General features: G+C 65.2%; 1 protein-coding gene across 2 annotated transcripts in view; it reads right to left on the bottom strand.

Moving 5' to 3' along the window:
• Positions 1 to 27,888, bottom strand: part of SORCS2 (sortilin related VPS10 domain containing receptor 2) — a gene marked incomplete at both ends in the record, with an annotated part of 184,482 nt that overhangs the window by 20,083 nt on the left and 136,511 nt on the right. For both annotated transcript variants that reach the window (XM_084233654.1, XM_084233655.1), the window contains 7 exons: positions 1,446 to 1,592; positions 2,752 to 2,931; positions 9,656 to 9,745; positions 11,527 to 11,645; positions 12,075 to 12,139; positions 13,119 to 13,192; positions 14,941 to 15,105. In XM_084233654.1, the coding sequence (XP_084089780.1) occupies positions 1,446 to 1,592; positions 2,752 to 2,931; positions 9,656 to 9,745; positions 11,527 to 11,645; positions 12,075 to 12,139; positions 13,119 to 13,192; positions 14,941 to 15,105 (840 nt within the window). The remainder of the gene's footprint in view (positions 1 to 1,445; positions 1,593 to 2,751; positions 2,932 to 9,655; positions 9,746 to 11,526; positions 11,646 to 12,074; positions 12,140 to 13,118; positions 13,193 to 14,940; positions 15,106 to 27,888) is intronic.

The raw sequence follows: 27,888 nt of genomic DNA, 5'->3' as shown, positions 1-27,888 counted from the left end.
ATGCTGGCACCCCCGCCCACTCCCCCCGCCGCTGGGGCCGCGGAGGGGCCACCCCCCCAGACAAGGCTCCTGTGCCCAGGCGGGTTCCGTCCACCACGCTCTGCCCCTCTGCCCATCGGGTCCCCGGCCCGCCCGGGCCGCCCTCTTCCGTCACTTGAGGGCTGCACGTAAATCCCGCCAGGCTGCCTCCTCGCTGAGCTGCGTGATTGCAGACGAGACTATTCTTAGCAAAAACTTGCTTTGACCGGTTAATGGAGCCTAACTTTGCCGAGGATGGTACAAAAACTAGCCCTTTCGCGGCAACTCTGCTCTCAGAAGGGCGCCCCGCAGCAGGCCATTGGCTCTGCAGAGCTGACACGCGTCCTTGGCCCCTTGCTTGGGGCGGGGGGTGGGGGGCAGGTGGGGGTTGAGTGGGGGCCCGGGAAGGAGAGTTGGCTGGGGCTCAGGGCCTGGGCCTGCCGGGGGGGCTGCTGCCCAGAGGGCACAGGGCCCCCTGGTCTTGGCCGGGTTACTGTTTGGAAGAAGGGGAACGGCTTCTGTTCCACATGCCAGCCCCGCAGCAGACGGGGGCTGGCAGGGCAGGGGCGCCTGCAGAGGCCCGGGCAGGATCCCAGGAAGGCACGATGCCTTTGTCTTACGCTGGCATACTCATCGCGCTTGGCGTAGGTGCTCAGACCTACCTGTGGAATGAACGCCCCCGTACAACAGACACTCTTACTCTATCCGCAGGGGCCCAGCCTGGGTGGGTTCAGGCCTGTGAGGGCCTCGAGTGGACGCCTGTGGAACACAGCTGGGAGTAGGTGTGCCCGGTGGAGGCGCCTCTGTGGAGGGGCCTTTGGGGGGGGTTCAGTTGTCAATAGGAGTTTGCTGCGAGAATGGAAGGGAAGGGCGTGCTGGGCTTTGGAACTGCAGCGGGAGAAGGTCAGTCCAGAAGGGAGGGATCCTCCCCGCCTGCCCGCTGGCGAGTGCTGGTGTCCTAGTTTATTTCTCCCCCCAGGAGGCAGAGGGGAGGCTCGTCAGCTGCATTTGCTCGGGAAATAAGGGAAATAACGCTTAGTGGGTGGATCCCCTTGCAGAAGGGCACTTCGGGGCGGGGAGGGCCATCTACAAGTGCCTCCTTCGGCTCTACCTAGGTCCGCCCTGCAAACAATGAACAAGTTAACAGTTCTAGAAAGAAACAAGGCCCCTCCCAGAAGGAAGATGCTGGAAAATCAAGGCTGTCCCTCCCCACCTGCCCGCAGAGTCCGTGCCAGCCCTTTACTCTGCCTTTACAGCGCACCAGCCCTCTTGGCTGGCACCACGCGTGTCTGCCGCGAGCTGCTGAGAGGGCGGCCCTGGGGGTGCTTCTCCCAGGACCCAGCGCCTGGCCGCTGGCAGACAGAGCGCTCACTCGGGGGCCCCCCACCGCCCCAGCGCCGCGCCCGCCCGGCAGGCAGAGCACTCACGGGCTGGCAGTGGGTGGGCTTCCCGTTCATGTCCGTGCTGGGGGGGCGCAGGTGCGCCCAGTCGCGGCCCTTGTTGTAGGTGATGAGGGTCACCACCTTCCCGTCCACCTTCTGATTTGCCAGGAAGACACCTTTCACCCCTCGGACCTGGGACAGAGACACAGCAGGCTGGTGAGTGCCTGCTGGGGTCCCCGCTGGTAACAGGGACCCCTTAAGGCTCTGCCCTCCCCTTCACCGCAACAAAGACGGCCGGGAGGCCGCCTGTGCACCCTCTGCAGGCGAGGGGGCTTAGAGGGACGCGGGACGCAGGACACAGCCTGAGATCCGCGGGGCGCTGGTTCTGTCTGAGTCCAGCGCCTGCTTTGTGGGGTGGAGCTGTGCACCCGGCCACGGGGCGGCGGGGAGGCCCGGCCCATCGTACATGCCCGCGCCCGCCTGGGCCCAGCTGCAGCTTAGAGCCCCTGCGCCCTCGCACGGGGCCTCCCCTCTCCGGGGTTCCTCGCAGCTGGGCCTCACTCACCGGTGCAAGCCCCGGGCTGGAGTTGGCTGGAGCCCCCACCCCGTGCCTGCTCCCGCAGGAGGCGTGTGGCCCTTCTCCCCAGCACCCGGGGGCAGGCCCTGCGCCCAGCTCAGCATCGGCCCTGACAGACAGGCCTGCGGTAAACAATGACCCACCCGTTATGCTCTGGGGGGTGGCCCCGCAGTGCTGAGGACCCCGGGGAGATGAGCGCTGAGGCCGGGCTCCGGCCGGAGGCCTCCCAAGCTCCCCTGCCTCCTCAGGCCCTGCCCCGCGCCCTACACCCTGTGCCCTCCAACCCTGGTGCACAGGCCTACAGCCTGGCCACGCCACACACTCAGCCCTCCGCCCCTCGGGGTGTCTGTGGGTCCAGGGCACCAGGCTGGGGTGAATGAGGGTGTGCAGGCCCAGAGGTGGGGCTGATGTGGGGCCCACAGGCCCAGCTGCACTGACTTCCCGCTTACTCCCAGGTGTGCAGGCGGGTGGCTGACCCGCCCTCAGGTCCTTCGCCCCAGAGGGTGCGTGGGGCCCCAGCTCTGGGGTGGCGGAGCAGAGCAGGTGACAGGGAAAGGCTGGGCTGCGGGGGCATGTGACGGGCGTTTGCGGAGCCCAAATACAGACAGAGGCGGGTGGGCGCTCCCCATGGGGGTGACATCGTGGGTGGGAGCCAGGAGCCCCACCAGAGCCTTGCCCTGCCGCTGGGGAGGCTCCCAGGGGAGCCAAGCCCGACCCCCAGGACAGGCCCCGGTGAGGGAGGCCAGCGAGGGCAGGCAGGGGTGAGGGGCGCACCTCCAGGATGTCGATGACCACGCTCTCCTCCGCCTGCCGCGAGCTGCGCACGTTCTCCAGCGCCAGCGAGTAGCGCTCGCCCCGCGGGTCCGACTGGTACAGGTTGTAGGTGTCCGTCTGATGCCACTCCTGCACCGCCACGAACACCTGGCTCTCGTCTGTGCTGATGACCTGCAGGTCCTGGGGACAGTGTGGGTCAGCACGGGTGGGGCCAGGCGCCGGGGCTGCCCCAGACCCCCGCTGTGCTGTCTGCATGACAAGTCCCTTGAGCTCCCTGGGCCTCAGTTTCCCTGCCCCCAGGGTGTGGGGGTGTTCCGCCCCCCGTGCTGGCTGCGGAGGTCCTGGCCCAGGTGGGCTCAGGGCCTGACCATCCGTGCTCCAGGTCAGGCTGTCCGCCTCGTGAGACTGCTGCACACAGGGGAGTTGTTCCTCCATGCACCCCAGATTGTGACAGGCGAGTCTGTGACTTGTGGGGCGCCGCCCATTCCAGCCAGGGGCCCAGCCTGGGGAGCCTTGGTGGTCTCGTCCCCGGCAGGGAGGATGAACCACCCGCCACAAGTCCCAGGACCTCCTCACCAGCTGGCCGCGAGCTGTCCCGAGCTCCTGAGCACCCTGAGGTGGGGGCCCCGGGACTCCCAGCCGCCAAGCCCCCCACAGGGTGGGGCAGCAGCGGGGGGCGGACAGGGCCCCGCTCCCCACACAGCAGGGGTGCCCGGTGGGGCAACAGAGTGGCGGGCACCCGAGGGTGAGCCTGGCCTTCTCCCTCCTCTTCCCCTCCCCCTGCTTCTCTGCTCAGCCTCAGGCCCAGCCGCACCTGGGAGGCGAGCCCTGGCCCCTGCTCGGGCCCGGCGGGGCGGCCGGCGAGCATCACAGGTGAGGTGAGGCTGCCGCGTTTACACCTGTGTCCAGGTCCCTGGACAGCGATTCCTGCTATCGCATTAATTCAGATTAATGAATGTTTCTGGGCAAATGTTTGCATAACGTGGGCAAATGCGTTTACTGCCGTCTGGGAAATAAGGGAAGGGCAGAACGGCTCCGTGTTGCTATAATCGCCTCCCCAGAGACGTGATGTTAACATTTCAAGTTCACGTCCGGGCTTTGCCCCAGCGCGAGTCGTGTCTTCGCGGGCGTGGCTGGCCGCCGGCACTGCCACGGGCCTGGGCCAGTCTCCTCTGCCATGAGGCTCGTGGCTAAACAACACGTTCAGCGACTGCGCGATACTCCGTTTTGCAGGCCGCGCTGGATGTCCCGAATCGCCTCCCTGCTGGCGTGCTGGAGTGTCTGCTCTCTGCTTCCTTAACATAAATTTTAAGCAGCGACTCGCGGCCTAAGGGCAGGGACGTCCGCAAAGCTCTTGCTGATGCGGCTCCGTGGCCGTGGGGAGGGCCGATTCCCTTCCGAGCGCAGGTGCGTGTGTCCTGTCCCAAGGACCAGTGCTGGCCGGCCCTTTGAAGACCCTGACTAACTAGAGTGTGATAAATAACATGCGATTTTTGCTTAAATTTGCATTTGTGCTATTTTTTTCTTAAGATGAAAAGTTAGAAGCAGAGACATTTTTGACTCCACTTTAAAACAAAGGACACGAAAAACAATGTCATGTGCGTCCACACGTTTGCGTGTATATGTATCAATGGGAAATGCGTGGAAGGACCCGCCACGGTGACCAGTCGTTGCCAGATAGAATTAAGTCTGATTGCAATAAACAGAATTTGGGGGAAAGTGACTTAAACGAGACGGAAGTCCTTTCTCCCGTATGTCAGAGAAGTGCAGAAGCAGACAGTCCCTACAAAGTCGCCAGGGACAAGGCTCCTTCCGGCTCCCCATTCCACTCTCCTGCTATGGCCCTTGTCCTCAGGGCCCAAGGTGGCTGCTAGAGCGCCAGCCATCACATTAACCTGCAAGACAGCAGGAAGAAGGAAGGCAAAGACCAAAAGGCTTGCCTTTACAGGACAGTCTCCACTTCACTTACACCTCCTGGGCCAGACCTCAGGAACACGGCACAGATGGCTGCTAGGTTAGCGGGAGATGGAGCCTCCTTGCTGGCAAGCAACATACCTTTGAAACTTGGGGTTTGTTGAACTAACATAAAGGGGCAGCATAGATACCGGAGGTTTCCTCGAGTTTCTACAGCAGCTACTCGAGGGTGCGGAAGCGAGGCCGTTTGTAAGGAGGGAGGGAGAAGCGGCCGGGGGACAGGTACCTGTCGATGCATGTGCCGGCACATAGTGCAGACGAATGTACCCGCCATCACATGTGCCGCCATGCTGGACGCACACACGTGTAGTATGCGCATCTATGTGCTACTATCCCTTTAGTTGTGGTGAACGCATTTTAAAGGAGTGATTTGGGAAAACGTAAACGTGTTTTTAATAATCATGATGGGGAAATCGCCCCCTCGGTCTTTATAAAGTCGTCACGGATGAGCCCGATAAACCATCGTTTTCGTTAGACCCTCTGGGCACTTGGCCTTTTCAGCCCCCTGGCTGCTGGCCCCCCGCCGCTGAGGAGAAATGCGCTCCGCCCCCGCGGGAGAGCCCCGGTGGCGCCTCTGCCGCTGGCTGCGGGTGCCCCGGTTCCGCCCGCTGGATGCAGGCGTGGGCGCCCTGCTCCGTGTTTCCGGGCTACTTGGAGTTCGCAGCATCGGCGCCACCGCATTGGTGTCTTCCGTGGACTCTGGGCGGGTCCCTGCCCTTGCGGCTCCCCCTCTCCCTCCGGGACTCCCGTCGCGCACACGATGGTCCACGTGGCGGTGTCCCGCGGGCCCCTCGGGAGCGGCCTCTTTTCCTCCACCTGTGTCCTCGGACTCAGGGATTCGGTTATCCTGACGTCAATGTCACGGATCGTTTCTTCTGTTTCTTCGAATCTCCTTTTGAGTCCTCCTGGTGACTTCTCATCTCCGCAGTGTTCGTTTTAGCTCCCGTCTCCTTCTCCCGGGTCACCCAGAGTCTCTGGAGCTGCTGTGCTGAGGCCCCGCCCCGGGGGCCTGGCGCCCGCCCCGGACACGCCGGGTGGAGGCATCGCGCCCTCTGGAAGGCTCCCGCGTCCTCTGCGCTCCCTGCGATCTGTGTTGTTGAAACGGGACATTCGGATCGCATGGTCTTCTGGAAAGTGGCGCCTCCCCTCCTCTGGGCTTTGGTTGTTTACAATGTTTGGTTGTTGCCTCCGTGCCGGGCGAAGCCTGCTGCTGGCCTCGGGTCTCCTCGGCGTGTGCTGAGCCTGCTGCTTCCCGTGGGCGCGCACGGTGGCCCCTAAAGCTTTTGAGTGTCCTCAGTGTCTGGTTCTCAAAAGGGGGAAACAGGAAAACCAAGGCGAGCGGGGAGCAGACTCTGGCCCTGGAAGGCCCCGGGAGGTTGCCAGTCGGTGGAGAGAGTAGGAACCACCACCCACGCCCTGGGGTCAGCTCCTCCAGGATGGAGGCCACGACCCCCATGAGGGCACAGGCCTCGGTATCTGGGGGGCAGGTCCTGGGCTCGCCCCGGCTCCCGCCGCTGTCTGCAAGCGGCTTCGCGAGCACGCACACAGCCGGAGGCCCCGGGCGGGGCGGGGGTGGCTGCCGCCATGGCAAGAGCTAGAACTGTGGAAATTTACCTTGAACTTCTGCCCAAGACCCCCTGGAAAATCCCTCCAGAGTCCCAAATAGGCACCTCAGGCAGCCTCTGCCCTGTGACTGCTGTTTAGATGGGAGTCAGGCTCCCGGGGCCGCCTGGCCGCCATCTTCCAGACGTCACGCCCGTCTTCATCCTCACGTGGACGGATTTCCTTCCAACTTTACATAAATCGATGGTAGACAAGGCAATGTCTTACTTTAAGGTAGATTTGCATTTATTTTATTCTTCTGGATGTTTTTGTATAATTGGAAGCTATTTGGATTTTCCTCCTCTTTTGTCCGCTGAGAGCTTTTGCCTTTTCTGAAGGGAACAGAAGCATCTTTCCAAATCATTACAACGAAACGGTTGAAGCAAAGGATGTTGGCAATTAAAGGAAAACCTTTCACCCCGACAGTCTTCACAGGTGGATGAAAAGAGCAGGGCGGCGCCGGCCCTTCCAGAGGCAGGAAACAGGAGGCGGCGCGCGGCGCCCCCGAACCCCGCCAGGCCTCCCTTTCCGGTTGCTCGGCGGGAAGACGCTGAGCTGCCCCAGCGCTTACGGCCCACGGCCAAGCTCCCCTGCAGGCGCGAGCAGACCCGCCGCAGCGCTGCCCCTGTCCGTGCTCAGGAGAGAGGACGCAGCTGAGCGTGCTGACCGCGGGGCCTGCAGGCCCCAGCACGGTCCCGCGAGAGCAAGTCCCTGGCCGTGTCAGTGGGCGCCAGGGCAATCTGGAAAGGTCTCAGGGTGCAGGCCAGCGCCTGCTGGGACTGGCAAGGACCCGAGGCAAACCCAGCAGGCTCTGGGAAAGGCGGGAGGCTGGTGGGGGCCCCCATGTCTATTGTTTCCATGCGCCTCAGGCGATGTGAAAAAATGGGGCGGTCCGGGGGCGCAAGCCGGCAAGAGTTGCAAATTCACCATAAAACAACAAAATCTGACCAGGAAGCGCCATCCGCCAGTCCTCCGCGGGGGCCGCGGGGCTCAGCTGGGGGTGGGCAAAATCGGGAGGACGAGGTGTCGCCCCTCGTGGCCCGGCCCTCTGTCCTCAGCGCCCGCCCCTGCACGGGGGTCTGGTTTTCCCTTGTAGCTGGACCACACGAGCGCCTGGGTGCACCGCCCCACGTGGCCCCTTTCTCTCGGACCTCACACTCCTTTCAAGGATGCTCCGCTCCTCAGCAGCGGGGAGTCGGGCCCGGCAGGGGCGCCCCCAAGGGCGAGAGCCGGTCACAGGCCGCGGATCTCCTGCAGACCCCGCACGGCTCCGAGGTGCAGGCCCGGGGGGTGCAGCCCACGTGCAAGGTCCCAGGCGCCCTCGCTGTGGCTCTGGGCTCCCAAGACGACACCCTCCAGAATGGCCTGGCAGCTGGGCTGCCCCCGTGCCCCAGAGGGCAGTGCTGCCTCGCATCGCACCGAGGGGCAGGGAACACGGTTGTCCTCCCAGGAGTGCGCCCCCTCCCCACCCCAGGCCCACACACTTCTAAGGCTGCAGGCTTGAGGTGGCAGAGGCCTCCCCGCAGCGGACGCGGCCCTAGCCCAGGGCAGCCACCTCCGCCCCAGATGAGACGAGCAGCCCTTACCCCGTGCTCAGCCACGCCGGGAGTTAATCCACGATGCTCCCACCTGCCCTCCCCACGCCGCTCTATTTTTTTTTTCTTTTTCTCCTTTAAGAGGAAGGTTGGGAAGGGCCTCACGTGTTTCCTTGTCTGGTTCCAGGGCACCGGGGTTGGGTGCCGGGCGGCAGCTTGGGCCCTCCAGGACCCGACAGCTGCTCAGCCCCTGCTTGGAGGCCTGGAGCCTCTGTCCTCTCTCCCCGGGCCCTCTCCGTCCCGTACCCGCAGGCTCGCTCCTGCCCCAGGACCTTTGCACAGACACTGCCTCTGCCTGAACAACTCCAGGCAAGCGCAGGCCCCAGCCCAGGCACCCTCAGCCCCTGCCTCCCCCTCCACGGCGCACACTGCGGCCCGGGCGATTTCACACGCTTGTCTTCCTGGTTTTCTGCCCGTTTCCTTTCTGAAAACCTCACAAGAGCAGGGACTGGGCGTCTGGTTCACACCTGCTGCAGCCGTTCGGTAACGGGCCCCGGGGCCGGGGAGGCTGCAGGCTCCCTGCCCCACCCAAGGGCGGTGGAGCTGAGCAGGGAGGAGGGGAAGCGGGAGGAGACCCAAGGAGGAAGGAAGGAGGAGCCTGGAGGAGGCGGGGCAGAGACGGGTGGAGAATGGGCGAGCCCGGCGGGGAAGTGACAGCGGCCGCATCGATCTGGATTCCGATTCTGCTCCTTCCGCCCCAGACGCGCTGGGCCCGTCTGCCCCTTCCCAGGGGTCCCCACCAGGAGGTGCCTGAGACGCGTGGCAGGTTTTCGGGCCTCGGTGCTTGGCTGGGCATTTACCCAAGGGGGGGCGGGTGACTCGGGAGCTTGATCTGGAACCTGTATTCTGCGCCTCTTCCCGCGCACTGCGGGCGCCGAAGCTCCTTCCCGTCGACGGGCTCGGGCGCTGGAGCGTGTTCTGTCTCGACGCGGGGGACGGCAGGTCCTATTCAGAGCGGGCAGGTTTGGGGGCCCCGGGGTGCCCACTCCCTGCCCGGGAGTAGTTCCTGGAGCACGTCTGCTGCTTGGGAAGTGTGCTTTCCCTTGAAGGCAAGGCAGGCAGGGCTGCTTGTCCGCAGGGCACCTCTGCCCTCGGGCAGCCGCAGGCACCAGGCCGGCCTCAGGCTCGCCGGCACCTCGGTGTGAGGCCTGCCCCGACTCCGTGCAGGCAGCGTGACCGCGGAGGGGCCCCTCCCTCTGAATGTCAGTCACCTGCTGGACTACCAGCCAGCATGGAGGGGACCATGGTGTCCAGTGCTGCAGCCCTGGTGGGGCGGCCCCCGGGGTGCCCTCCTGGGCCAGGGGACGGAAGGGGCATCATGGAGCACCGCCCACTCAGAGCCACACGAGCAGCTGGACAGCAGAGGGAGCACGTCAGCCCCTGCCGGGGTAACTCCAGGCAGGACGGATGGGATGTGGGCAGGAGCCGAGGATGGGCCAGTCCAGAAGGTCACGAATGAGAACCGTGAGCCGAATAACACGGGGGCCAGCGCTCTGGGAAGGGCACTGGGCGGCGGGGACAGCAGGGCATGGGGAGGGCGGGGCAGGGGCCTTGGCCTGGGCTAAGCTGGGCACCTGGAGGCGGGGGCAAGGGCCTGGAGAGCGGTCGGAGGTGGCACTGCTCATGCTCTTGTCTCCTGACCTGGCGACCGGGGAGCGCCGAGCAGGAACCCCACAGCGCATGATCCCGGGAGCTCGAGATGGGCCGCCGGCGGGGCTGGGACTCCATCTTACCTTTGGCAGCGCATACTTGGGCAGCTTCATCAGAACAAACTCGTTGCGACGATAGGAGACGTAGTACTTGGTCCGGTTCGCGGAGGATGACTAGCAGGAGGGAGGAGACAGGTCCTTAGGGCTTGGCTCGCCGCCCAAGCCAGAGCCTCATGAATGAAACACTAACGTTAAACGCAGCCCGGGAAAGTGCCCTTCTCCTTTGCTTCTTCTTGCTCTGCCTGAAAGGCACAGACTCCTATTCACCCTGCAAAGTCCCAGACTAAAAGCCCCTCCTCTGGGAAGACTTCCTCCACCTCCACCAGTGAGCACCAGCACCCTTCCCCGTGCCCTCTCAGCACTTGGCTCCCCTGCACCCCCTCTTGTCGGGAGAGCACGTGGGAAGCCACCTGGGCGGAGGAAAAAAACGTCCCCAGGGAAGCTCCAGCCACGGCAGATGTCTGCCGGCCACAGGGTGGGGAAACAAGAGATGGCTTTCCCGAGGCCGGCCACGTGGCGCCACGAGGCCTCACAAGGAACAGCTGGACACACACGAGGCTGACCCCGGGTGGGCGCCGTGTGCTGGCCTGGCTATGGCTGGAGCCTCGGGAACTCAAGGCGGGGGCCAGGCGTCCTCCTGTTCCCCACCCTGACGGCTGACCACAAGGGGTGCAGACAAGAGCCTGACACCCACAGTCGCCCTGAACACAGACAGGAGCAACCACGCTCCAGCTGGGCTGGAGGCACGGCTGGCCGCCAGGCAAGGCTCAGCCCCCGCTCAACGCCCCCTTCCGGATGGGGTTTGCCAGGTGTCCGATCACAGCTCGAACTGCTTCCTGAGGGCTCCTGGACCTCTGGGTCACCCGCAAGCCAGGCCTGTCTGGCACCCCCATCCAAGCACCCCCAAGCTCCCCGTGGCCTCTCCCTCACTGCGCCAGAACAGCCCCGTCCAGACACAGGGCCCGGGCGGCGGGCTGGGGAGCAGCAGGACGCCATACGCTGGGAAGGCCCTCGCGTGGGCCGAGGCTGCCGCAGAAGCTGCCACCTCTCTCGGCAAGCAGCGGGGCCTGCAGAAACGGGTGAGCGCTGCATGAGGGGCAGAGGCTGAGAGCCGCCCTTCTCTCCCCCCACCCCCCCGGGCCTGGTGTTAGCTGCAGGGATGAGCGTGGCCTTGGCTGGGCCCGAGGACGCATGGGGCTAGGCTGGACCCGAGGCTGCCAGCTGGCCTGGGGGGAGGCAGGCGTGAGGCTCCCGGAGGAGGGGCAGGTGGCTGAGGCTCAGCGCGGGCAGGGTCCCCGAGGCAAGGCACCCGGATGCAGGACCACTGTACGGCTCAGACAGCCTGAAGCCCCGGGCGGGGTCTGCAGAGGACAGTGCGAGGGGCTGGCTGCCCTGCCTGGCCTGCTCTATGGGGTGTGTGAAGCCCCCAAGCTCCCTGGGGGCACAGAGGGCCTTGTGGGGGGCAACACAGTGTGTCCTCAAGAGCCTCTGTGGGAGCCTTTGGCTGGGTGGGGAGGTCCCACAGGGGAGAATTGGGGGGCCTCCTCCTGTGCTGACTTGGTGATGATGGGGTGCGGGGGTGCTGTTGGAAGGGGCAAGCCCCTGGCCGGCGGGCGGGAGGAGGCAGGGCTCGCCTGTCCACGGCAGGGTGCGGGCCTTGGGGGCACAGTGGTGCCTGCGGCCAAGGGCACCGACAGCGGCCTGGGCCATTCTGAAGTCACCCAAATGGGCTTGGGGCCCCCGAACTTTGGGGGTTCCTGCTGGGCAGAGGTGGATAAGCCAAGGTTCTGGCTTTGTGGGGCCTGTGGGGAGACCGCAGTCGGCACCAAGGTCGTGTGCTGGCTCCACGGGGGTCAGAGCCGGCGCCGCGGCCAGCCCCAGCCCGAGCAGCCTACCTTAAAGAAGACGTAATCGTCCTGCACGGTCAGCGAGCCCTGGTCGAGGGGGCCCGTGGCCGGGGCTGCCAGCGTCCTATCGGAGCAGTTGTGGGCTGGGCAGGTGAGGTAGCGGGCGCCTGCAGACGGGAGCGCCATGAGCGGCCTGCGTGCTCAGACCCACCCGCAGGGGGCTGCAGCACTGGCCCCAGAGCCGAGCACCCCACACCCCGCGGGCGCTGGGGGCTGTCTGTGTGGTCACACCGTGGCCTGCTGCCAAGTGGGGCATGCCACAGCGCTGGAGGTCCCGACTTACAGCCCACGGAGGCTGAGGCCGGGCTGCGCTGCTGGTCACGTGTCTGCTGGACACGCCGGCCACCGCCCACCGCCCACCAGGTCCACGCGCAGCAGAGACGGCGGCGGCCAGGCTGGGAATGTCCAGTCCAGCAAACAGCGGCGACCCCCTCTGGAATGTGCAGGGGCCCTGGGTGTGGTGCCGGACTTTCTGGGGCCCCCCCACCGCCCACACAGCCCCCGCACCCCTCTCGGGGAGGGACCCCAGCACTTACCTCCTCCCAGGTCCTGGGCTTCCATGTGGACCAAGTTGGGGTCCGCATCGACCCCAGAAACAGCCCTGCAAGAGAAGGGGTGGAGGTTGGTGTCGGGGTCCCGGCATCCACCCACCGCCGTGTGGGGACAAAGGTCACTCCCGCCCTCAGCCTACGGTCACGTCCTCCCCGAGCGCCAGGGCTCCTGGGAGGGGGCTGGCGCAGCGCGCCCGCTGCCTCGTGTCCTGGGGGTGCTCTTGCTCGCTGTGATTTCTTTTTTATCACCCAGATGGCCCGGGGGGCAGGGTGCCAGGGGCTCTCACTCTGCGGCTAGGAAGGCGAGGCTCAGGGAGCAAAGGACTTGGCCAAGGGCGCGGAGCTGGGAGCAGCCAAAGGGGTTTCACCTGGTCAGGGCCCCTCACCCTGTGCCCCCAGCCTCGCCCCATCACTGAGCACCCTTGGAGGGGTCTGTTCTCCGCGGCAGCCCCCAGCCCACCCACCAACCAGCCCGGGCACCGCCTGGTCCAGCATCTCACTCTGCTGACAGCAAACTGGGGTCGGGACTCAGAGGTCACTTCCCGACGTCCCTTGGTACCTGGCCAGTGTCCCAGGACCCCGTGGGGCACCCTGCCCGGGCCCCCCAGCCCAGAGCTGGCCCCTCCTCTCTCAAGCTGCCCCTCGCCCGGCCTGCGGCCCCCAGGCATGTCCACAGGGGGTCTGGGCGAGGCCGGGTGGGTGGCCAAGCGCCCTCCTTCCCCTCCCGCTGCCCCTCCTGGCCCAGCACCAGTCACTGGCCAGGCAGTGTCCACTCCAAGGTGAGGCGCTGATTTAGCCTTTTGTGAGTAGCCCGCGTGTGGGCGCCCGCGGGAGGTCTCGGCCTGACATTTTTCTCTTTTCTGAATAAAGGCGGACGTTGTTCCCTCTCCCAGGAGCCCCCACTCGCTCACGGTTCCGGCCGCGGCCCCGTCAGCCCCGGCGAGGAGGAGCCGCCTGGGCGGGCAGAGGCGGCAGGACCTGCGGCGGGGGGTGGGAGGGGAGCTGGGGGGCTCCCTGCCCTGCGCTCACCAGAACACGTGGTCCTTGGTCACGCGCTCCTGCAGGAGTGTCCACTTCTTCCCCAGGTCCGTTGACACGTAGAGCTTTAGGGCAGAAGGACAGACAGACGGTGGGTCCTCCTGCGAGGAGCAGCCTCCCCTCCAAGGTGGACGCCCAGGGAGGCCCGGCGAGGACCCCCGGGGCCAGGCCCTGTGCTCGCAGGGGGACCGGCCAGCCCCGCGGGGCTGAAGGTCAGGTAGGAGGCTCCAGAACAGCCGGCTGGGGGGCCGAGACACTGGCCAGGCCGGCCTCCGGGAGGAAGGGTGTGAGCGTGAGGCCGGGAGGACCTGCCGCCCCAGGTGGGGTGGACGCGCCAGCGAGGGGCTGCACGGGCGGGTGGGAGGCATCGCTGTGCTCACGAGCCCTGAAGGCTGCTGAGTCCCCCACGGTCAGTCACCAGATCTGTGAAGCCTCGTGGGCCCACGAGCTTGTGGGGGGCTGCCGCCTGGGCCCACGTGTCCTGTCTCCTGCCACCTCCCAGGACATCACAGTAGACTGTCCCCCTCCCAGCAGCTGTCCCTGCCCCTAGCTGGTCTGGGCCTGGGACGAGAGGGTCAGACGTGGGCACTTGGGGCCCCAAGTCAGGAGGCAGGACCCAGCAGGAGGCCCGTGCAAGGTGGCATCAAAGAGCCCCTCAAATCACCAGGCGGTGGGGATGGCCGCTGGAGGAAGGCCAGGGTTTGCCCCGCTGCTTAACAGGCCTGCACGTGCCTGCTGCCCGTGCTCCTGAGTGAGGCTGCGCCCTGACTCGGGGGCACCAGGCTTGCTTCGCCCAGTGAGGTGAGTGGGCGACACCTGCCAGGCCCAGGTGGGCACAGTCGCAGTGTGGCTGGTTCTGCCACCTGGATCCGCCCCACCTCTGACTGAGAGAACTTGTCCCCCAAGTTACCACGGTCCCAGAGGGAGAGGCGTGGGAGAGCGGAACCCCACAGGGGCCGGGGGCCGTGGCCAGCCCCCCACAGAGCCTGGCAGAGGCCGAGCCAGCATGCTGGCCACATGGGAGGGGCCGGGCTATGTGACGCCAGCGGCAGGTGCGGCCGACCCCCAGGCCCGGGGACCCCAAAGCCGCCCTGCGCCAGGAGCGGGGGGCAGTTTGGAAAACCACACAGCCCTAAGAGACTAAACCCCACGGCCACTGTTCTTAACCTCCTGGAACTCCCCTCCCCTCGCAGCCAGAACCAAGCCCTTTTCTCCTCTTTCCTTCCAGCCACAGAAAGAACCAAGGAAAATAACTGATTTCAGCTCCATTAATTTTTCAGGGCACCATAAATTAAAGAGCAAGTGCAATGCAGCCAGTTCTGCAGGAAAATAAGTCTCTGTGATTGTGCTTTAGTCTAATTACGTGGAAGGCTAAGTAGCGCCGTTAACACCCGGGGCGCACGCGGCGGGGCGGGGGGCGGCACCGGGCAGAGAGGCAGCCCCCGGGCCAGGGAAATTCAGAGACGTTTGTCAGCGAGGACCAGACCAGCTGGGCTTCGCCAGGGAGGACCTTGACCGGGAGGCCGGCCCTGTGGACAGTCGTGCCTTGGGCCAGCAGGGAGGCTCCGCTGGCGGTCCCTGACCTGGGCGATCCCTGTTGGCGAAACTCACTCATCCAACCCACTGCCATGCGTCCATTTATCCACCTGGCCCCACCACCATGCTCCCCACGCCCCCCACCCATGCACCCCCTCCTCTACGCCCCCCATCCTTCCTTGATCCACCCCGGCCAGCCGAGGGTGTCAGGGCCCCACAGGATGAGACTTCGTTTCCCAGCGATGTTCCCCGAGGGAGCAGCCGGCCCCGCGCCCACCTTGCTCTCCTTGGTGCAGGCCAGGACCTTGTCCTCCTCCTTGGGGTGGAAGATCAGCGCGTCCACGGTGAAGGGGACGGGCTGCTTCTGGAAGCTGGCGCCCTCGTCAGTGCTGAGGAACAGGCTCTGGTCCCTGTCGCCGAGCGAGGAGCTCACCAGGATGATCTGAAACAGCCGGACAGATGACATGGCCCGAGCACGGCCGGCGGGCTGCAGGACGCCAGCCCGAGCCGGCCACGGGCCAGCCAGTCACCGGCCACTCGCTCACCACACGCTCCATCGACATTCACAGGAGCCCCGGCCCAGCACGGTCCCGACGTCCCGCCTCTGCAGAGACTTGGGGCTCGAGGTCTCTGCTGCCGCGGAGCAGGTCCAAACACCAACAATTGTGCCCAACGTTGTTTCAGGGGCAGCTGGCGCCCCAAGGAACCAGCAGGACAATGGGGTAGGTGGGGCTCTTTTTTCAGAAGGAGAGGCTGCAGCAGGTGGGGTGAGTATGGACAGAGGGCGCCAGCTCCCCTCACGCCTCCAGACTCGAGGCGGCTGAGGGGGAGACGGGTCTGGAGAGGAGAGAGGGTCGGGCTCTATAGGGCCTTAGAGGACATGCAGGGGCTGGACAGTGTCCCCCAGACGAGACCCATGTCTGGGTGCTCCTACTTGGGAACAGGGTCTCTGCGGAGGGAATTGTTAGCCATCTCGGGGACAGCCTCTGGCACGTAGGGTGGGCCCTACATCCTGTGACGGGTGTCCCCGCCAGAGGGAGGACGGAGACACGGGGAGAAGGCGCATGGACCCGGAGCAGAGGCCGGCAGGAGGCGGCAGCAGGTGCCTGAGGTCACCCCGGCGGGTCCCACCTGCCCTGCCTCTCCTTGATGTCTGGCCTGTGGGCTGAGGGGAAGATTTTGCTGTGTGGACCCCAGTGTGTGGTCATCGTCATGAGGGCCCCGGGCACGCAGCCCTTCGAGAGTGTGCTATTATTGGGGGCGTGCGCTGCGGGGTGCGGGGCTGCACAGGAGCAGCTGCGCGTCCTGGCCCCAGGGAGGCCCCGGCTCTCCACTGCTCCCCTGCGCATCCCGGGCCCTGAGACGCGGCCCGCGCGGACGTTCAGGGCAGCCAGGGCGCCGTTCCCCTCTCAGGCGGGCAGACGCGGTGCCCAGCGCGAAGGCGAGGGCCAAGACGCAGGACCTTGCGTGAGCCTGCCCGGCTGGCGTCCCCCACGGTGATTACAGTCTTGTCAGTGCGAAGCGGCTAAAATAAGTATTATTTCGTCCGTGGAGAATAAGTGTCATTTTGACGAGAGAACAGAAAGATGTCAGACGAGCAACACACGCGGGCGGACACGCCAAGGATGCTAACGGCGGCGGGCTGCGGCCCTGTGCTCTTTGATGTGGCGTGGACTTGGCATCCTTGACAAGTCTTAGGTTTATGGAAATCAGCAGCGCTAGTGCAGAAGGTCCCCCGCCCTCCCAGCTTCCCCGGATCCCCCGGACCCCCAAGGGACCAACGTCACAAACGGCATCCCTCGCCCCACACTCGGCTCAGATGTCCTGTTCCCGCTGACAGAGCGCCTGCTCCCGGCACCCCGGATGAGTCGTGTCTCCCCAGACTCCACTGCCTGCGACGGCGTCTCAGGCACCCCTGGCTTCTCATGGCCTGCGGGGTCGGGGGGGACACGCAGCTGCTGCTCGGTGTCTGTTTGAGGTTTTTCTCATGGTGACACTGAGGTCACCTTGGTCTTTAGGGGGGCAGAGCACAGGGTGTCCTGCTGCCTCCAGCATGTGCCCCAGGGGCACACCCTATCAGGGTGCACCCTATTGGGGTGCACACTATCGGGGCGCACACCATCGGAGTGCACATTATTGGGGTGCACACTATTGGGGTGCACACTATCAGGTGCATGCTATCAGGGGTGCAAGCTATCGTGACCTTGCATTGCCGACTCCCTGACGGGCCAGGGCATCGCTGTCCCTCCCCCACCCGCCGTGTGGAGAGGACGATTTGTGCGCAGCCACCTCGGCCTGGAGGCCCATCCCCTCCGAGGGAGACTGAGGCCCGGGGGGTCCTGCCGCTTGGGAGATGTGTCGTCTCTCCCCATTTATTTACTTATTCAATCATTTATTTATATCACTACAAACTCATGAATATTTATTTATGCTCCGAGTTGTCATTCAATACTATTTTGTTGTGGTTTTTTTTTTTTTTTTTTTTTTGCTATTTTGCTATTTTGCTGAGCGGTGGCTCCACTCTGGCCACTGGGCTCTCCTCCCCGGCCCCTGTGCCCCCTGGATGCTGCCCGTCACCCTCCACCCTGAGCGCTCTGCAGGGCGCCTGGCTCCCCTGGCCACGAGGAACATGCCGTCGGGCACAGGCTCCGCATGCGGTCGTGGCTGCAGAGAGGCCATCGACGTCCAGCAGCTCTGAGCTCCTCCCCGGGCCCCTCCCGGGCAGCCCCCTCGCCCCGGCTCCCTCGCGGCCCTGGACTGGGAAGCCCAAAATGCCCTCACCAAAGTGCTCCTCTCAGTGAGTTTCCAGAACCTGCCAGGACGCAGCCAAGTGCCTGCTGGCCCCGCGCAGGGACCCCTCATGCCTCCAGCTTCTGCCCGGCTGCATGGGGCTGCCAGTCATCCCAGCCCGACGATGCAGGGACACGGGCACTCGAGGGTGAGCAAGGCCTCTCGTTTTGACTCCCGAGGAAATTGTTTGCTTTTTCTCCTTGGGAGGAAAACGCTCCTAAGAAGAGTTAAGTTGCCAAGAGAGCGGAAGTCATAATAAAACGGATTCACTTATTCCTCTTCACCACTCAGCGCTTCACACTCCAGAGGAGGCTCGCCCACTGGGCCGCTCGTCCTTCCGCAGTTGCCTAAACCACAAGGTTAGGCCAGGATTTAGGTCTGCACAGGGCTGTGGGAGCTGAGTAGGGGGAGACAGCACCCAGCTGCAGCGCAAAAAGGAGGGCTTCCCGGAGGAGGTGACACCCCATGAGCCTAGAAGTGGACATGGGTGGAAATCTAGTTGGTAGCCGCAGGGGAGAGCGCTTCAGGCAGAGGTCAGCATGACCAGAGGCAGGAGGTGTGGGTCCTGCCCCGCCCCTTCGGCCCTCTCTCCCATGCCCCCTCCCCTGCATCAGCCACAGCAAACGCCTGGCGTGTTGCCTCCCGACAGCCTCTGCACGATCAGTGTCCTCTGGCTGGAAAGTAGGGAGGGAGCAAGACAGGCCCAGCCCTCCAGCTCAGAATCAAACTCTAAAACTTCAAGATGACACATTTGCCATGTGTGATACAATTAAGTAGCTCCTTTGCAACTTTCTGAGACCAACCTTTGGGCCACTTCAACCAAAATAAATGTCTCTCATTTATTTTGGGGGTCCCTGCTTTGCAAGTGCCCCCAGTGTGAGTTTAGTCTGTTTCTAGAATGGGACCTCCTTCCCCTTTCATCTGCTTGCCCACTACCTCCTCATCCACCAAGGTGCCTTTCAGAGGTTACCTCCTCCAGGAAGCCCTCCCTGATACACATCCTCTAACCGAGTTCTTCTAAGCCCTCCTTTGCCCTTTCCCAGCATCTGTGCATTCACTACCTCCAATCCCGGGGTCCCAGTGTTCTCACTGCAAGTCTCTTTCCCTCAAAGCCAGGAGCTGCCCATGTCTGTCACTGTCACATCAGAGCAGGGCACAGGGCTGGCACCGGGCAGACACTGTGTTCCCATAACGGTGTCAGTGCCAGTCCACACAGACCACGGGCTCTGGGTCGGGGTGACCGCTGCATCACGGCCCCGGTTAGGGCCCAGACCCCGGTAACAGGGACACTGAGAAGTGGGGAGAAAGGACGGTGGAAGCGGTGCTGGCCGGGGCCCCGCAGCGTGCACAAGGCTGTTTTGGTCTTGGAGGGGAGAGTACGCCAGGAAGACGGGAAGAAGAAGGCACTGACGAGGAAAGGATTATTGGAGCAAAGAAAACAAATCAATTAGCACTCGCGGAGCGGAGGCTGCCAGATCGTCCTCCCAAATTGGGAGCGACTATTTCAAATGGTGTATTTTTACTGCTTGCTATTCCGGGGGAGCAGATGGCACCTGGGCTGGCTCCGGGGGCCCACGAGTCTGGCTGTTTTGAAATCAGAGTTTGAAATGCTGAAGAGAGATATCCGACAGGTCCCTCTGACGCAGGGCCAGCCCGCGGAGGCTGGAGGCCGGGCCGGACATCATCCGGGGGGCCCAGCACCAAGTGCAAACGGAGGGTGCTGTTCAAAGAGAGCTTGGAATCGTGAGGCGGCAGCAGAGCGTGAAACCACACTCGGGGCCGTCCGCCTCGCGGGGTCACACCCAGGAACCTGGCCCTGACCCGCCCAGCCGTCCACCTTTAAACAGAGGGATGGGGGCGGGGACTGCTGGCAGGAGCTGTCGGCCGTTCGTGGTTCTGCTGGGTCTCAGTAGGCCCCCAGGTGGGGTGCGATCCGGACAGGGGAGGGCGGCTCGTGTCCAAGTCTGGGAGAAGAGCATGGAGGGCCCCCAGTTCCGGGAACACCCTCCCCCGCCCCAGCCCTTGGCCTTGCAGGGACCCATGAGCTGGACGCCGCCCCTCAGCTGTCAGGCCGCCCCCCCCTCCCCTCCAGAAGGCAGTGCCAACGGCCCAGTGGGCTGGCAGCAAAGCCCCCTCTGGGCTCCCGCCCACTGGGTTAAAACTAGAAAAGAAACAGCCCCCGGAATTGCTTCTCGCCTCCGCTGGCCGCGGGTCAGCAGATCGCGGGCTCCCGTCCGGACCGCCAGCGGGGAGGGGCTGGTCTTAGTCTCCCCTTTGCGAGCGTGGCCCCACAGGGCCTCAGCCAGGCTGGGACTGCCGCCATCTGGAGCCGCCTTCCTCTTTAAGGCCCAAGCCGGTCTATTCCTGGCCGGACAGATGTGCCCAGCTGGGGACACAACGCTCGGCTCTGACGCCGGGAGAGGCCGACACGGAGACAAGCAAGCGCAGGGGCGTCAGCCCCCATATCTCAAATTAGAACCTACGCCCGCGTGAGTCATGCGGAGCGAAAATAGCTCCCGGAGACAGTGTCTTCTGGGAGTCCACGCTCCGGGGCCGGCTCCCAGGCTGGGGGAGATGCCCCGCCTGGGGGAGATGCCCCCGGGGCCAGCGGCGGAGCTTGGGCCGGGTCAGGGCTAGGCGCAGGCAGGGCCTGCCTGGAGGGCGCCACTGTCTCTGTGCCGGCCCCTGGGCAGGTGCGGCCGACCTTCACCAGCCCAGGAGCGCCTCTGCAACGACACTGCCCGTGAGGCCGGCGGTGAGCCTGCAGGTGGAAGGGCTGCTGCTGTCTCTGCGCTTTCTTCAGCCACAGGGATCTCCCCGGGCGACGCCATGGGGACAATGTCAAGTGAACCCACAGCCAGTCCCTGGTCCAAGCCCTTCAGGCCTCCCTGCCTGCTCCTGGGTCGCCTGTGACGCTCTTCCACAACCCTGTCCCCCCGCCCAGCCCGGCTCCAGCCCCAGACTGCCCCCGCCCCCAGGGCCCGCACACCCTCGTGCCTGCACACCCTCATGCCCGCCTTGGCGCAGCTCTCACTGTGCCCCAGGGCTCAGGGCCAGCTTCCCTCTAACTTAGTGATGGTTGGATCCCGCGGGACGTGAGACCAGTTAGGAGGCCGTGGCGGGTGTCCTGGGGATGACCGGGGGCGTCGGAGTGGAGGGAGAGAGCAGACATCGGGGCCCTCCAGGAGCGGGGTGGGGGCCGGCTCAGCCAGCTGGCGAGGGAGCTGTGGCTTATGGGGCCTGAAGTGTGGTCACTCTGAGCTCACGCTGAGGCTGGGGTCCTGGGGTGCACCGGCCGGAGGCAGAGGGCGTGAGGGGTGGCGCCGTCCCGCTGCTTGTTAAAGGCGGGGTGCTGGTGACCCCAGGGAAGGACGGTGTGTCCTCTTGACCTCGTCCACCCGTCACCAAGAGGCAGTGGCATCTCCTCCCTGGTGGTCGGGGACGGCCTGAGGGTCTGGCCCAGAGCGGAGCCCAGGGCAGGACCAGTGAGCAGGGCTGCGTCAGGTCATGGCGACAAGGGGGGCACGAGGCGTCTCTTCCGTCCATTTCTGCTCATCCTGTCGCAGGTGCGCCACCGTCTCATCACAGAGCGTGGGGAGAGGCCTGCGGGGGGCCTCCCGGCTCGGCCACCGTGCGGAGGGCGGAACCCAGGCCTCAGTTTCCAGACGGAGAAGTTTAGACTCTTGCCCACAGGCCCCCCACAGCCCTCAAAGGAGGGCCTGGCCGTGCCCCTCCCAAGGGCCCTGCCCCCTCCAGGAGCGGGAGGCGGGCAAGGGGCAGGGCGGGGAGCGCAGGCTGGGCGGGGCCCCCTCAGGCTGGGGCCTGCCCGCTGGGGTGGCCAGGCGGGGGAGCCCGAGTGGCCACGCGAGCGCCCCGGGGGTGGCTCCGTGCGAGGGGTGCGGGGACCAGGCTCGCGGCACCGCCCGGGCGTCTTCTGCGCCAGGAACCACCTCCCAGCGCGCATCCAGGGAACATCATTTCCACACGACTGGTTTTAAACCAAGTAATTAAGTGGTTTTACAGTCAGTTTTTAAAATAAGCTCTTTAAGTTATGAGTATAAAGCATGTCCTGGTAATGGCCGAGCCCTTCTGTTTTGTGACTGCCGCCGCCATGGATCTTGTAATTAAGCAGAGACACCCCCACCCCACCCACCCCCGCCCCTCCCACCCTCGAGGCCACTTTCCGGAGCTCACTCTTCGGCCTGGAGTGATCTGACCGGCCCGCGGAGGGCGGGTGGGAGGGGCAGGGCCGCCCCCATGCTTAGGCGGCACCTCGGCTGCAGCTCACAGCCCAGTGGGAGTGACTAGGAAACACGCGGCCCAGGCAGAGGGACACTCAGGAGCTGGGGAGCACGCGCGTGTGTGTGCGTGTGCGTGTGCGTGTGTGTGTGTGTGAAAACATACGGGTGGGCGGCTGGGTGGCTGGGTGTGCGGCTCCCCCTGCTCCCAGCTAGTTGCCTCGACACCGTCATTCCTGAGCCGTTATTATTTCCAGGAAGGTCCCCGACACTGTGCCCCCCACTTAGCACGTCCTGCAGCAGTCGGGGTGCTCCAAGGACACAGGTGGGAGCGGGCACGGCGGGCTGAGCGCGGCAGGTCAGGCCAAAGGCAACCAGACTATCCTGGGCACTGGTGCCGAGTTCAGGGTGACGCCCCCAGCTGCAAGGTGAGCCCCACGGGCGAGGCTGGGCACCCTGTCAGCCAAGAGTGCGGCTTCTCAGGCTTCTGGGGCCATCACAGACCCCGGGGCCTGTGTCATCAGGCCTGACCTGGCCGCCCTCCCCTGGTGTCACGGGGGTGCCGCCCGCCCCCACCCCGCCACAGCTGCCAGGTGCTGAGCCTGGAGGCATGGCTGACAGGGGCTTCGGGGAGGCATGGGCTGAACAGGAGGAGGGGACGCGACGCCACAAACGCGAATCGCCCATGCGACCCTCCGCCTGCTCACCAAGGCCCAGTGGCTCATGCGCTCAGGGGCCAGAGGCAGAATCTGCCTCCAGCTGCCCCTGGAGACGGCACCGCGACCACGCAGCGCCTCTGAGCAAGCGGAGCCATGGCGCTCCCCCCGCAGCCCGCCCCTCAGCTGCAGCCAGGTCTGCCTCTCTTTGCGCTTAGCCCTCCCTCAGGCAGCAAAATGTAGCTCCCTCCTTCCCCACCCCGGACCCAAACCTATGGTCGCCTCACTGCTCTTGAGGAAGGAGGCAGGGCTGAGCTCCCTCCTGCCTCCGTGCCCATCCATTCCCAGTAAAGCTCTCCTTGTCTCGAAACCTGCTGTCACGGTGCCGGCCTCGGTGCACGCCGGGTCGCGGGCCCGTCACTCCCCAACGCCCCCAGACCGAAGCTCCCACCCGAAGCACACAGGGAACTGCCTCAGCCACACGGTTTGCTTCTTGTTGAAAGGCCAACGAAAGCGATGAATCCAGAAACACAGAGGCCAGTTCTGAGGACCGCGAGCCACAGCTTTGTCCACGCCAGCCTCCCCCACACTGGCGCGCCCCCGAGACTCCAGGGGTCAAGGCCTCGGCGGGGCTCTGGGGCAGGGAGCAGGCGGCAGGGAGGCTGGTGCTGGTGCTGGGTCCCTCGGGCTCTGGGCTTAGTGCTTGTGGTTGAATCGCCTCCAAGGAAAAGCTCGTGCCAAGCGGACAGGCACAGTGGCTGGAAAGCAGAAGGAGGGCAGCCCCATCCCATTTACTCAGTCAAGGGGCCCCCAGCAGCCCCGGGGGCCAGAGGCCTCTCGCTGGAGGGCAGGACACACACTCTGCTTGCCAGGAGCGGCACCCTGGGGTCATTAGCATCGGGCCTGGCCTTGCCCTCCCCGCAGCACCGCCCCTGCCATGTCTGTGCACCTATGCCATGCCCTCTGAGAAGCCTTCCCTCAGAAAGAGGTGCTCTGGAAGACTCTGAGGGACAAGCGAACCAGTCAAGGAAGCATCCCTCCCCAGCGACATGCCCGGAGGGAGGTTCAGAAAGATGCACCATGCCGGGGCCTCGGACGCCCTCCGCCGCGGGGCCGGTTTCAAGGCCACGGAGACAACCAGTTCATAAATATTAAAAAATGCGGCCCACAGTCCCGTGGGTCCGGAGGGATGTCAGCTGTGGCTAGAACGGCCGGGCCTTATTCGCACACAGTTCATGAGGAGCCACCTGCTCTGTGATTTAGCGCAGGTGCTGCGGGACAGCCGCGCTGCAGGCGCCCGGGAGAGCTGAGCGGCCTCCCGCCCGCGGCGCTGCGCTCCGTCCAAAGCGACGAGTCATCGGGCAGGGAGGGCTCGTGGGGTGGAAACGTCCCGGTCCAAGCTAGAGCTGGCAGTCAGGGAGCCCGCCGGCCGCTCCCACAGCCAGGCCTGTGCACGCCCCACCGCGTGCCCCCCGTGGCCCCGTCACACCCCTGCTCCCCAGAGGCCCCCACGCATGCCCTTCGGTGCCTGTGCCTTTGCTGGGGCGACCTCCATGGGTGGCGCCTTGGCGGTGGGGGGCTGGGATGAGGTGGAGCCATTTCTGGGGCCTGCAGGGAACCCCCATGTCAGTGTGTTGCTTGGTGCCCGGCAGGGTCCGTCTGTGCCGCACTGGACACCTCTGCGCTGGATTTGGGCCAGGCTGGGCTCAAGGGCTGAGCGAGTCACCCTGAACTGACCCGGGAGGCCGGGACAGAGGGACGCTGGCCCCGGGGCCCCACCGGCCTAACAGGAGAAGCTGCAAGGCCCCTCCCTGAGGACGCACAGCACTCGGGGGGACAGTCGCTGGCAGAGCTGCCACCCAGCAAGCCCAGCTTTCTGGGACTTCTGTGTGCCCGGGACTTCTGCATCGGGGGACCCAGCCCCCAGCGTGAGGACGGACCCTCGGCCCCCGCTGAGTGGAACTGAGCGTCACCCGAGCGCCCTGCTGCGGGAACACCGACGGGGGAGCCCCACAAGCAACCCCCATGCTGAGAGTGAAGCAGGAGGTTTCCCCAGCCTGCTGCTGGGGGGTCTGCCCCTTCGAGTCTGCTCCCTAGAGTCTGCTGCTCGCTGGGGCGAGAAGCTGCTGGGTGCCCGGCACTGCTGCTTCACCGGGGCTGCCATGGCTGCCCTGACCCCCGTCCCGAGCAAAAGAGAATGCTTGTGAGATGGGGGGTGCGACAGCGAGTTTCCTCGCGCAAGCGCGTAAACCCGGCCCTTTTCACTCTGGGGCTCAGCCTTTGTGCGCGACCCCGCTGAGCCCGAGGCGAGGCGTGACAAGTAAATCTCCCTCCACCGCTCTGGGCGCCGCCTGATTCTCCTGGAATTTACGTCTCCTCCCCCGCCCGAGCCAGCCCACGCCACAGGTCCCAGCTGCTCCCAAAGGGTAGCAAACTGGAGATCCCTGGACCCACCTGCACAAAATGCCACGGGTGCCCGACCCACTCCCGTCCTCTCCCTACGCGCCCCTGCGGCTGCCTCCCCCGGGAGAGGGGTCCCGGCCTCGGAGAATTCGCGAGTGGCCCCAGTCCGCACCCCACAGGGGAGACCCACCTCCTCCTCGGCCTCCAGATCTCGCTCTCAGAGCCCAGTGCTGTGGTCACCACGCCTCCCTGTGGGTCACCCCCCGTGACAGAAGCCCCCTCGGCCGCGGTCCTCACCCAAGTCAAGACGGCTGAGCGTGGCCTGGTTTTCATCCGGCAGAGGCGGTCGCCGGGCACGGTGCGGTGACCTTTCACCTGTGACGCGGGTCCTGGCTCCTGAGGGTCTCCAGACGCAAAGCTGAGCCCCTTACCCCGCCCCGGTGCCCAGGGCTTCCTGGGAGCTCACACTGGCACTGCTGCAGGGCTCTGCGCTTAGCAGCTGAGTCCACATAATCGCCCCCAAAAGCAGCGGAGCTGGTCCCTGCCCCCCAACACCTGTCTGCCTAGCTGCCTCTCAGGGTGCCCAGTGCCCGGGTCGACGGAGGGCCTTCCTCTTACGAGGGTGAGGTCTCAGTCTTCTTCCTGGCACCTTCCCAGAAGCCAAGGGGGCTCTCTGCAGCCTTCACACCAGTGGTGGGGTGCGCCCCAGGCTGGTGGGGTGCAGTCCCGGGAGCCCGTGTCTCCAGCAGCACCGGGCAGCCACGCTGTTGGAGCCCGGCCCCCCTCCTCAGCGTGACCCAGGGAGCCGGGCCTGGGGCGGCTCCTCTCGCAGCAAGCCCAGGGCTGGAGCCCGCCCACCTCTCAAGGGATCCCCAAGACAAGATCCTCCCGGCAGCCTTTGAAAGTGAATCTTAAAAAAAACGAACAAGCTTGCCAAAGGGGACGGAAGAGGGTTTCAGCACAAAAGGGAGGACATTTGAAAGAACAAGTTCTTCCAGCCCAATTTAATTCATAATTGGTCTCTTTCGAGCCTGCTCATTAAGCAGCGCCTTCCCCGAGGCAGAGGCCTGCGTCTTGGCACCAGGGCCGCAGGCGCCGCCTGACCGCCCGAGGGGAACCGTCAGAAGCCACAGGTCAGGGCGCACTGTCAGCATCTACCCCGGGGCGTCTTCACTCCGCCCCGCCCCCAGCACAGGCAACCCCCAGGGGGAACTGCCTCCAAAGGGGCCCTCGGGAAGGCGCAGAGTCCCGCGGCGCCCCCTGCCGGCGCTCGGTCCACCCTGCAGGGCTCTCCTTCCCGCCCGAGGACCCTCTGGCCGCCACCGAGCGCAGACACCGGCTCAAGAGGCCCAGGGCGCCTCTGAGTCAGATTCGCGAGAAGGAGGCCGCCTTCCTGCAAGGGCCAGCGCAGGGGCAGAGAGGCATGAGCCGGGCAAGAGCAGCCCCCCTCGCCAGGACCCCCAGGGCACCTCCAGGGCTCCCAGCAAGCACCCAGTGAAACCCCGCGTGCGAGATCAGGCTAATCAGCACGGAGGCCACTGCACAGGCTGCACCTGGGCTAGACCTCGGGGCTGGCGCTGTGCTCAGGGGCATTCACAAGAAAGACACGTCTGCCCTCCTGCACAATCTCCCGAAAGCCGTGCGCTCTCTCGAGTTAAGGGGTCTTTTGTGTGCCAATGAGGTGCCGGGGCTGGGCTGGGGAGTTCCAGGACGGCGCAGGGCTGGTGTTTCCGGCCCCAGGCCCCATGTCCCAGGCCCCAGGCAAGGGTCCACCCACAGGTGGTCGCGGGTTTAAGCAATCGTGCCTCATAATGAAACCTACAGAACCCCAAACACTGGGCCCCTGAGCTCTGCGTGGGTGGACGCTCGGAGGTGATGTGCCAGAGAGGCGGGGGCTGTGCCCCCCACTGCTCCCCCATGCGGCCCTGTGGCCAGCAGTCCCAGGGCTGTCGGTAAACCAGGGGTTTACTGGGGGTTTACAGTAAACCAGCCACGTGGGGGGGGGTTCATGCGACTCAGCCCTTGACCTGTGGGGTCTTCCCTGACTGCAGGTAAAGAAAGGATAGGCGGCGGGGAGAGGGACCCCACGGGAGACAGGGGGCAGGAAGCAGGACAGAGGGGGGGAGAGGGAGGCTGGAGGGGCGGCAGGGGGAGGAGGGTGACACCCAAGGTCATGTCGCCCTGCGCCAGACGGACACCAGTTGCCTCCCACGCCCCGGGCGCCGCCCTCTCAGCCGCCACAGCCTTCCCAAGGCCACAGGTAGCGCCGCGGCAGGTGCCGTGTTCAAGCCAATCTGACGGTGCCCGCCCTGGGCTGAGCGGGCCCACAGCGCCCGGATGGGCTCCGTCCCCCTTGCGCTTGGTGACCTGCCCGTCTCTCTGCCTTTGCTATGCTCCCTGGACACCGGGGACACACCGCCGGGGGCCGGGATCGGGTGTCTCCACTTCGGTGTCGCTGGGTATCAGCCAGGTCCCGGCAGAGAAACCCATCAAGCCGTGCTGAAAAAATGAACCAACTAAAAACAGCCCCAGAGTGAGAACGTCAGGCTGGATTCAACAAAATCCCTCTTGCCCTGCACCCCCAACGGGGGCACGTGGCGCAGGAGTGATGGGGCTCTCAAGGGGCCCTTCCTCCGCAGAGGTCCCCAGAGGGAGGAGCTAGAGCCGGAGGGGCGGTCTAGCCACAATGACAATATTATTCACTTACAATAGGGCAACTTCTGTAAAACACGCCCACCTGCTCCACTGGGTGCTGGCACTAACCGGCAAGCGGCCCGCTCCTCATGGCCCCCCGCGGGCGGCCCCACCTCGCAAGCACCAGGCCTTGGCCAGGTTTCTGCTGGGTGTGGACAGCAAAGGCATCCGGGCATGGGGCTTGTCTTAGAGGGCAGGGGGCGCGTGTGGACGCAACACTGGGTGGGGAGACGGTGGGGCCTGGGAGGACGGCCTGGAGGGGCCGTGTCCTCTCTGGTGTCCCCCGTGCACAAGCCACCTGCCGTGGCTTCCACGGCGGCCTGTGCTTGGTGGCTGTGGTGGCCTGTGCATTCCAGGACATGGCCCCTCCCAAGCCCCTCTCCTCCGCTCCGTAGCCTCCAGCCAGGTCTGGCCTGGGGGAGAGAGAATGAGGCGAGTCCTTCC

This window comes from Talpa europaea (genome assembly GCF_964194135.1).
Source record: "Talpa europaea genome assembly, chromosome: 5".
NCBI lineage: Eukaryota > Metazoa > Chordata > Mammalia > Eulipotyphla > Talpidae > Talpa > Talpa europaea.
The sequence above is the reverse complement of the archived record's forward strand: the minus strand, read 5'-3'. Positions and strand labels throughout refer to the sequence as shown.